General features: G+C 43.7%; 1 protein-coding gene across 1 annotated transcript; it reads left to right on the top strand.

Annotated features, from left to right (window-relative positions):
- The first annotated feature begins 1,541 nt into the window (after positions 1 to 1,541).
- On the top strand, positions 1,542 to 7,594 carry pyya (peptide YYa). The gene is made up of 4 exons (XM_041956552.1): positions 1,542 to 1,655; positions 3,620 to 3,807; positions 7,095 to 7,175; positions 7,282 to 7,594. The coding sequence occupies exons 2-4, from the start codon at positions 3,620 to 3,622 to the stop codon at positions 7,304 to 7,306; spliced, it is 294 nt and encodes a 97-aa protein (XP_041812486.1). The 5' UTR covers positions 1,542 to 1,655; the 3' UTR covers positions 7,307 to 7,594.
- The last annotated feature ends 3,148 nt before the right edge of the window (positions 7,595 to 10,742 follow it).

Here is a 10,742-nt window from a genome sequence, read left to right as displayed (position 1 = left end):
CAAAGTGGTAAATACATCTTACTCTCAGCATGTTTACCCATAATCCCACTGAACATCACATGCTGCAGTATTCTCTAGTCACAAACTGTCCGCATGTACGCTGGTGTTGTAGCCGCTGGGCCCAGTTCGCCATCAAATTAACAACAAAGAGCAACAGTGTAAGAAATGGATTAAACAGTGACGTAACCTGCAAATGTCAGGGTGTCCAGCTAACCTGCCTATCACTATTAAACTAATGTAAGCAGCCATGCTCTAGGACGTCAAGTTTGCCGCCCTAACAGCCTTGATGCCAACAGCCAGGTGGTGTCAAGTGTTTATTCTGGAGGAATAACAGAAGTCAAATGATGGTGCAGAGTTGGAGGGTTCTGGTGGATTGTCTGAAGAGCACCACATGTGTCACCCAGGTGAACATCACAGAGTGGATTTTAAAGGTAATCTTCCAGTGAGACAGGTGGCACCAGATCTGGCTTCAGGCCGCAGATGCAGGCTGTACAAGCAGCTGTTCCAACCAGAGGAGACAATCAGAGCCGCTGCACGAGCCTGCAGCATGACACTGATCATTATATCAAAGAGAAAAATCACAAAGAAGAGGAGGTCACGGGGGAGGTAGATGGGCGCCCGAGGGAGGCTCGGAAAAACAAAGTCATGCATGAAAACATACGGTGCGCATGTGATTGTGCGTCAAAGCTTTGGAGGGCTGAGACACTGCGTCATCACGCTTCCTTATTGACACTGACGTGACTTCCCAGTGAAATGCCTTTACGTCTGTCCGTCTGTCTGTCTGTCAGCCTCACTGTCTGAAGGCCAGAGCTCCGCCTAGTGGCAGAAACCAGACCAGCCCGGTGCACCCTGTGTAATCACCATCTTTACAAGAGTCTGCACAATTTGGAGTGTGGCAGAGAAAATAAAAGTAACCTCAACAGAGTCATTTGGCAACTTAATATCCTTTGATCAAATACTCCAACCGGGGTGTCTCCAGGTATCAGTCTGATCCAGTGGAAATGGAATGATTTTTCTCAGATTTATTCATGTATTCCATATAGTTGCTGCCAACACTATCCCTGTGGCAGCGCTGCCCAAAAACAGCATCTCAGTAAAGGTGGACACATGCAGGTGGAGTAGTTCAAACAGACACGTGTGAACTACTCTATCTCTCCTTTCCTTTTAGGGAGGGATTTGGGGTCTTGGTTTATTGGACAGGGGTCATGGTGGCTGGAGCCCAGTTGGTTTCCTGGAGGAAACACATGGAAATCCACACTAAACGTTTTTTTTTCCCTCCACTGATGCAACTTTTGAGCGTCGTGGCCCAAAATGTCATCTGTTAACTCCACGAATAACACAAGACTGAGTGCGTGACGGGCGCGTTAGTAATGTCTCCACCATCATCATCACCATCTGACGCATTCGGCCTGTTCACCCACCCTTTTGCCTAGCACGCACTCGCGCGCGCGCACGCACCGTGGTGTAACCCCTCCCTCCTCCGGTGCTGCAGAACTATATAAATCACCTCTGTGGGAGTTTGAAACCAAGGTGCAGCGACCCGCACGGTGCAACCCGATCCGAGAGGAGAGAAGAAAACCGTCCTCGAGCTCTGCTGCTGTGACAAACCACCTGTGGTTCCGACTCCTACCTGTGACCTCCAAAGTCTTCTCAAAGTAAGTCTGAACACGTCTTACTCTTCTTCCTTTATCCATGCGTAACGTTTCCACAGGGATGATTCATTATAGAGTAGAAGTTAATTTGCCTTTGACACAAATATTTAATTTCAACTTTTGGTGCTTCCTTTGTTTAGCCAGCGGCTTTTTTCTCCAACTTTTTTGCACAAAGACCAAAAAGATAGAAAGCGTCTCCTAACATTTCCTGATGATAAAAATCTCTTTTTCAGTCTTGTTGTTCTAATATAATTAGTTGTTCAACTTTCTAGATGATTGATGGTCAATCTAAAACTTAAATAAGATAAAAAGAAATAAAGGAAGGAAGGAGGGAAGGAAGGAAGGAGGGTACACTGATACACGACAGCATGGCCAGATGTGCTAAACAGTGATCAAACAGCTGGACAGGGGTCTGTGCAGCAGCTCCACTGTTACATTTGCCGGGTGGTGTTGGTGCTTGGAGTTGGGGCTGAAGTGAACTCGCCTGCAGGAGCGGAGCCTGGCGGTGCGTTCAGGACCGCGGACAGCGCCACATCCAGCGCGCGTCCGCCGACACCAGGCGGACATGAAGCGCGAGTCTTTTTGTTGAACTCCGCGTGACATTACTGCAGACACACGCAGGAGCTGATTTTATTTTTAATATAATGTAATGTGGCAGTTAAATCAACCCCACTTCCCAGTGCTTCAAACGTCGCAGGCAGCAGTAGAAAGAAGCGCGAAGGTGATCCGGCCGACAGCCGTGACAGGGCTCAAACGCGGCGTTCATCAGCCTAAAAACGTGCAGCAAAGTTAGCATTACAGCAAATGATGGAAGATATGGGTGTGTTGTTGCTGATTGTTGTGGCAAATTTCAGAAAATGAAACGAGATAGCAAGTTTTCCTTTGAGTTCTGTTTGCATGTCTTTTTGCAAACACAGAGCAGTCAGCCGGCTCAGCACGAGATTCTCTTTTAGTTTTTCTCTCTTTTAGTGGCTTTTTCAATTGTCATGCATTTTTGTTTGTTTGGACGTGTGTCACATTTCTGTCTCCTGCCCTCCTCTGCAACTTCTACCTGACTGAGGTGGACACTGAGACCCACTCTGTCCCACAACACAACTGAGACTAAGATTTAACTTTTGACCAGTATTACTATGAATAGTACTTGTAGTAGTCTTAGTAATAATAATAATAATAATAATAATAATAATAATAATAATAATAACAATAATAATAATAATAATAATAATAGCCTTAAAGCTCACATTAAAGAAAATATATAACTGCCTGATAATCCATTAGAATGGACATTTTGCTACTGCAACAACATGTTGAGCATTATTAACACATCTGTGCAGCAAACACTGATTGATTATGTCCATTTCATAATAACTACAAAAGCCGCAGCCTCCCTGAAGATGTGTGAAATGAGTTTCCTCTGCCGGACTCAATCCATTCCCTTCATCTTCCTCAGGAGCTCGGCAACACTCATCCAGGGGAGTCTGACAATAAGTCGATCCACAGCCTGGAGAGGGTTTTCTTTGCTTCGCATCACACATATTGACTCGTTCAGCCGCTTCACAAACCTCTGTCCTCTCGTCGGCCAACTGAGCCTGAGCGGACATCTTCTGGGAAAACCAATGACAGCGTTTTTCCACTCTGTGTCCCTCAGGGGAGGTTTGACATGCACCAAACATCGGTCTCATTATAAAAGAAAGAGAAAATGTCTTCATCAGCCCTTGTGGCACCAACGCTTTCAATTTCCTCCACAGATTTTAAGGTGTCAGGGGATGAATTCAATAATAGCTGTTGTAGGAGGTGATATTTTCTGTGGATCGTTTAACAAAATATCTTCAACATGTCATCACTTTGAACAATGATAGAAAAAGAAAAAAACATTAGAAAATCAAATAATTCTGACTGATCATCCTGATTATTGCGTTACTTTGGAGCCTCAGCTTCTGTGACTCCCCACGTCTGCCCTGTTCCAGATGGCCGTGATGCTGAAGCCGTGGACGGTGCTGGTGGCCGTGGTGCTGTGTGTGCTGGTGTGTCTGGGAACACTGGCGGATGCCTACCCCCCCAAACCTGAGAACCCCGGTGAAGATGCCCCACCCGAAGAGCTGGCCAAGTACTACACCGCCCTGAGGCACTACATCAATCTGATCACCAGGCAGAGGTATGTGCAGGCGTACACTCGCTACATATACAGCACATGGCACAGGTATGTATGGTAGATACACTAGTCATTTTGTTGTGTTTCTCTAGTTTGGATTGCACAATGACCTCCTGAAGACAGCGGAAAATTGTCCAAAATTAGGAGGCTGCCTGTAAAAGGGTGTAGCTCTGAGGCAGGTTTAGATTAGGGACTGTATGAAAATTATTGGTGTGGGGAGGAGGCCTGGATCTTATATTTCACATCATATTCAGAGCTTTGACCTCCACAGACTTTCTCAATGTCTGTTCCAAATGATTTGATGCAAGCAAAAATATGAAATGAAGTAAAACATAAAATTTAAGATTTTATTGCAGTATCTAATAATAATGAATAATAATTTTCACAATGGCCAGTTTCACAATTTCAATAGGACTATAATGATAATAACAATAATAAGGATGATAATGAGTAACCTGGGCAGTATTATGACCCACAGTAACCTTCCTTTTTTTCTACACAGAATAAAATATAAATCTGCGGTTAGAAAAATAAAAATCCCTCCTCTGCTCTAACTAAAAAGTCCGAATACGCTCCCTTTAGCCAAATGAAAGATGAGAATTATCCTCCTCGTTTTCTCTTCGCCCCTTCCTCCCTAATGATTTTTGCACAGTCCGTAAGGCTCAATGTTAAGATAGAAGGGCGTATGAGTCTGTGGCATCATCTCTCTGTGTAAAAGACCTTATGAGGACTCCCAGGTGTGGATTTTCAGGTGTTAAACTCTTAAAAACATTTGTCCTTTTTGCTCCCTTTGTCCACATTTGACTTATTGAAGTCGTTATAGCAACCGAGGTCTATGAGTTTTCTGCTCTTACTTAAGGCCAGAGCTCTGTGTATGCGCGATGCGCTCCACCCCTCCTCCGCCCGCAAGCCCTTCGCCCTCACACGGGAGCTCAGTACATTAGATTACTGGCCACTCTCCAAAATCTCCAGGCCTGCAAATCAACGAGACCAGAGCAATAATCGGCACAGATGGACCCAAGAAAGAATCTCAAATCCAGTTAGTGAGGCCTGAGCCGAGGCCTGCTGCTCTCAGGTATAAAAGTCGCTATGAGATTGTCAGATGGCATATTTTTTGATTTGAAGCAGTCCAGCTCGCCTGTTCTTATTCATGAAAGCCAAATGGGTCGTTGATATTTAGATACTCGGTTCAGAGAAGACGCCTAATGCCATTGAAAGTCAATTTGTTTCAAGTTAGAAGTTTTTACATTTCACTGGCAGTTGCAGATGAAGACGTATGTCATAGGGGAACTCGTGGTTATATGCTGGGGAATGTGATGGCTGTGTGCTTTGAGCTCTGCACGCTAGATAAAATTGATGGATCCGGGCTGTCAGGTGCCTTCGGTGCATAACTACTGTATATACGGCAGCTCTGATTAACTGGACAAACACACTGGAGTCTCTACCAAAGACATGAAAATCTGATCAATCATCGATCAGTCATTGAGGTGGTTTAGCAGCCTGTGGACGGGGAGATTTTCCACCATGATTTTCAACTGATTTCAGCCTTTTTTTCGTTTTTCCTGGCTCTTAGTCTTACACAACTTTACAGACTCAAATAATATCGGCATAGAGCAATAAGTGGCAGAACAGGGACATAAGACACTCTTTCAGCAGTCAGTGGCTGAGTTTAAAAGCAGTTGTTGATTTTCAGTGGAGGTTTTTTGATAGCACTGCCGAAGTTAAATAAGATTAACAGAAAAAACAAGTGAAGTTGATGAAAAATCCAAAGGATTAAAATCATTTCAGAGACTTTTTAGAATTCTTATAGCACCCAGCCACTCAGACATTTACTTAAAAAGCTAAATGACCACCTTTAAAAAGACAAAGGTCTATGAACCAAACTGTTCATTCCAGAATCCTCAAAGAATTCAGTTTGTGGCACAATAAAGCAGATTTTTAAGCACTTTTCCTAATTCAAAGAAAGATGTAGCACTATTGACATATTTACTTGCTCAGTTTGTACAATGTGAACCAAAATAACTAGATTCATTATCAGTTTTATTGGTATATATTAAAGTTACCCTCCAGTATTTAAACATTTAATGCAAAATAAGCATTCATATTTTGCTCCTGTTTGATATAAACCTGTCATATGTAGCTCTGGACAGGAAGTGCATATGTTAATTACAGAATATTTTTTCATTCAAATGGTTAGAAGAGTCTTAGAGGACTCTGGAAATAGAACAGCGGCCAGTCCCTCTGGGTTTTACAAAGATGGCGATGTGAAGGCCCGGAGAGAGTGAAAGACCAGAAGAGGCAAACCGACCAGTTTACACACAGCCAGTAAGAAAGAAAGAAAGGCAGTCTGACAGGAAAAGGTAAGAATCGAGAAAGTAGATCTACAGAGAGATCAGGGATGATCAGATGGAGGGAAAGACATTTAGACAGATAATAAGACAATAAGAGCAGGACCAACCGGGGACACTCAAGGAGATATATGGCTGCAGACGGGCCATTATCAGGGCGGAAAACATTTTACATCCTGATGTGTCGTACTGTGTGACAGCTGAGACGGAGCGTGTGAGCTGCTCCGTTACTTTCCTACAGGGCAAGAAACACACACACACACACACACACACACACACACACACACACCTCCCCGTGTGCGTAACGAAGCATAAGATTGGGTGCTGGGGTCACAGGGGGCGGTGGAACAGGTGGCTGATGGGAAAACAGAGGAACTGCAGGTTGCGCTGCAGGGGTTGGGTTGAATAGCGCTGTTTCGTGCACACACACACACACACACACATAAACACACACACATTACCAAGTAAACTTTCTGTTAAACGCTCAGTGATTTTACATTTGCAGCTCTCTTGGAGCCCTGGTTTCCTTATCAAGAGAATCATAAGACTCATCCAGACTTGGAAATGACACCCTCTTCCACACAGCAACATTTAAACACACACACACACACACACACACACACACACACATGCGCTAGTATGCAGGGTTTGAATCAGACTGTAAAATTAAAGTGTTAGGAACAAAGTGAGGGGAAGTGAACCAATATATTAAAAGGCAGACAAGAGTAAGATGACACGGACAAAAGAAAGATGAAAAGGCAAAAACAAGCATTTATCTTAAACGTCTCTGAATATAAATACCTTGGAAAACAGTGTCGCTCCCATTTGCATCAACCACACTGTGGTTACCTGTATTCAGTTTCAAGGCTATCCATCCAATAGTTGTCAAGAAGTCTGCTGTTTGCATGGCTAAAATCCGCCCTCCTTGTGTCTCTCTCCCAGGTATGGGAAGCGTTCAGCTCAGGAGGACGTGGTTGCAGAGCTGCTGTTCGGTGGCGACAGCAACAGAGACCAGAGATCAAGGTAAAGCCCCTCACACGCCCATCAGCTGATGGAGTCATGCGACCTGTATTGAACACAAATCAATATCAATAATTTATACAAGCAATCGCACATTCTTCCTCCACAGATACGACGACTCCTACATGTGGTGACTCCGCCATCCCGCTCCCTCCTCATCGGGCATTCCCTCTGGGCGCATCCCACAATGCACCTGGAGGGGCCGACATGTGCCTCTCACCTTCGAACCCTGAACACGACCCCCCAACCAATGACCATCGCTGACCGGAACACAAGCTCTCGCTGTCTCTCTTGTCACTGTCTCACATCTCTCATTACGACAAAATTGTACATAATTTATTATTGAAATAAAATATATATATGAGATCCGAGCTACTAATCAGAAGGTGGAACTGTGTCTGTGTGTGTGTGAGCATTAATGTCGCTCTACTGTCCAACACTGTTCAGAGGAGGAAATATCTTGTTTTACTGTTGCTACAGAATAAATGAATAAAAACTTTTCTGTGTGATTAAAATTGGTTTTGTGCTCATTTACTCAATTTTCTCATTTTACACCTCTTTAGACACTAATTGATAACATTTTTCTTACTGTCAACAAGTCCCACAGGAACACCACCTAACAATTTGTTAGTTCATCTCTCAATGCCCTGTCTGTCACACAGCTCCAGCGCTATTGGTCCCTGCTGAAGTCATAAACATTTTAAAATGACACACATATTACAAAAAGACCCAGTCATTTCCTTTAACCGCTGGTCACTGCGGGTTTTAGCAATCATCACTCACTCAGGAGGAAATGGAGTGTTTGTTGGGGACTATTTTCAGCAGTGGATTAATACACAATTGATGCTCTGATGAGTGTTTCTGGCAGCAGGACGCTGTATGTGGGATTGAGTCAAAATAAACAACAGTGTGAGTGTTCACGGTAACAAAGGAACATGACGACCAGCGCGACAGTGTGACATGCGGATGTGTTTTTAATAGATAAGGACAACAATGGAGCTCTATGGCACAGAGCAAGAAGGGGTTTTTTTCACTACACCAATACACTTATATATAAATGAGGATGAAACACAGTGGGGGCTGCAGCTGTATCTGCTTTGCTTTAAAGCATGAATGGATATTACTTTATAGTGCAAGAAAGTAAATGCCATTCCTCTTTGTTAAAAATTCATCCTCATGTTAGGTTTGAGACTCATGATCATTGTTGAAAGGACGGGCAGCTTAACTTTGCATTTCACATTGCAGCCCAGCGGATTGGATTTACAGGAACATCTGCTGGATTGGTTTCCAGCACATAAAAAGAAAAAGGAAGCTCTTCTTCCAGAGCAAACAGAGGAAAAGCTGTGAGGGGTTAGGATCAGGGCAGAGAGTAGAAGGAGAAGCTGAAGGAAAGATCAGTTCCAGTACGTTTAGCATCTTCAGGGAGGAACAGACACTGGGTGTAATGAGAAACCAGAAACACCAACATTAACATTACTGCGAGTGTCAGACCCAAACTGGTAACCTCAAACGCCCTCACGGTCAATTAGACTGGAGTTGAGCCCAACACTAACACCACTGTGGAGGATGACATACAATACATTTCTGTGTCATTGATTGACGGTGGCCAACAAATTGAATCCATTTAACAAATAAAACATCAGTAGTAGCAGTGCTTTATGGTCATTTCCATATTTAGTCGCCTTCATTAAATGTTCAAGGCCAGTTTGTGGCAACATGAAGGGTTACCACTTCAATAGCTTTCTATTAAAAACTGTTTTATAAAAATGGTTGAATTTTCATTTGTATCATTTATACTGATATTTGTCTTGTGTTACCTTGTTTTGACTGCGCTCTGACATGATGTAATGAATGTAATTCTCCAAACCCTCCACTGCACGCTGCTGTTGCTCTGTTTTCACACGTGGCTGGGCGACGTCTCCTGCTGCAGCATCCTTCCCTCTACAGAGCTGCATGGGAACTTTGGATTTTCATCGTCATTTTTCCTCATTGTTTTATAGGGTTTAGGGTCAACTGACAAAATTTATATCAGAAATGGAGGCGCGTACAGTACATGACAGAAAAACAACATGTCACAGGAAACTCTGGACTTACTTAAAGGTCTGTTTCAAGGGCTTTTTTTCTGCCTCACACAAAGACTCTAATCTAGTCTGCTGCATGACACAGAAAGCAAAATGTGTGTGTCCTGAATATGAATATATTTTAAACTCAGCTTTCTGGGTTGTGATTGGCCGCCTGCTGTCATTCCCTCCTGCCCAAGCTGTGATTTGGTGCTACAGTTGTCACAGTTTCAGCTCTGGCTACTTTAAAGTGTTGATTAAAAAACAACAAAAAAGTAGGGAAAATACAACAAATAAAAACAACACACTGGCCCTTTAATACTCTTGTAATACCAGGTACAGCATCGATAAGTGTCAACACCAAAGGAATATGTAGAATTTAACCGGAAGTGAGTCTAGTGTGCCTTCAAAGTTCAGTTTAAATGTTAAATATGTTAAAATTTCACCAACTTCATAGCACATGCCATATAGTTTTGGTCATAAAGGTCCACTCCCATTTTTATCATGTGAGCAATAATATTTTAACATTATTTTTCATTCTAACTCCATGTAGAATATACTTGCCAAACGGATTTTATTCTGAAATCTTGTCGGAAATAATTGCACATTGTCGCATGCACTTGACACTATCGCTCTCCCTGACGGCCAGAAGGAGCCAGACGACAACAAGAAGCGCACGAGACATCGCAGGCAGCCGGGAGCGTGTCTCACCTCGTTGAATTGAAAGGTAGGTGAAGGCTTCTTCGTCTGCACAGACATGGCGGCTTTATTTTCATCCGCCACAGCCACCGCTGAGCACCTTGTGCCTCTTTTTTCTCTTCGCTGTGAGAGGAGCGGCTAACGTTGCCACCGGGCGGGCTTGACAAAGGTGCGTGCGTGCGTGCGCGCGCGGGTTTGTATCCAGGCTGTGTTCAAGCTAGCCCAAACTGTGTGTGTGTGTGTGTGTGTGTGTGTGTGTGTGTGTGTGTGAGCATGCTTTGTTTTGTGTGACCCCTGGGACTGATTAGAAGACCCCGCTGTGTGGGGGTGTGTTCCGGGTTGTGTGTGAGCGTGAGGTGAGGACACACATTGAGTAAATTTAAGAGAAGAGCCGATGAAACACACTCACTAACAGTGCTGACAGCTGACGTCATAATATCACGCACTTGACACCCCCCACCCGCTCAGACACACACACACACACACACACACACACACACACACACTCTATTCATTACACTTATGGCCAAAAAGATAATGATAAACATATTATATCATATTATATGATATATTGGGATAGTTCCTTTTAAAAACATTTTAAAAGCATTGTATCAAGACAACTCAGTCAAGTCAACAACACAGTTAAAATGGTATATGAAGGTGTGTGTGTGTGTGTGTGCGCCCCGCTGCATTTGTTTCTTTACATATTGGCGCAGCTGAGCAGATGGGTGATGGTGGGAGACGGAGGGAGGAGGGGCAGTGATGGAGAGGGGGTAAATAAGCAAGTAATGGAGGGGAGGATGTCGGGAGG

Source organism: Chelmon rostratus, chromosome 17 (genome assembly GCF_017976325.1).
Source record: "Chelmon rostratus isolate fCheRos1 chromosome 17, fCheRos1.pri, whole genome shotgun sequence".
Classification (NCBI taxonomy): domain Eukaryota; kingdom Metazoa; phylum Chordata; class Actinopteri; order Chaetodontiformes; family Chaetodontidae; genus Chelmon; species Chelmon rostratus.
The sequence above is the reverse complement of the archived record's forward strand: the minus strand, read 5'-3'. Positions and strand labels throughout refer to the sequence as shown.

What these genes read in the sequence shown, in the direction of transcription:
- pyya (XM_041956552.1), top strand. Translation starts at nt 3,620, where the DNA reads ATGGCCGTGATGCTGAAGCCGTGGACGGTGCTGGTGGCCGTGGTGCTG. An exon ending in AATCTGATCACCAGGCAGAG is followed by an intron (nt 3,808 to 7,094) that starts GTATGTGCAGGC and finishes TCTCTCTCCCAG; the next exon opens with GTATGGGAAGCGTTCAGCTC. An exon ending in AACAGAGACCAGAGATCAAG is followed by an intron (nt 7,176 to 7,281) that starts GTAAAGCCCCTC and finishes CTTCCTCCACAG; the next exon opens with ATACGACGACTCCTACATGT.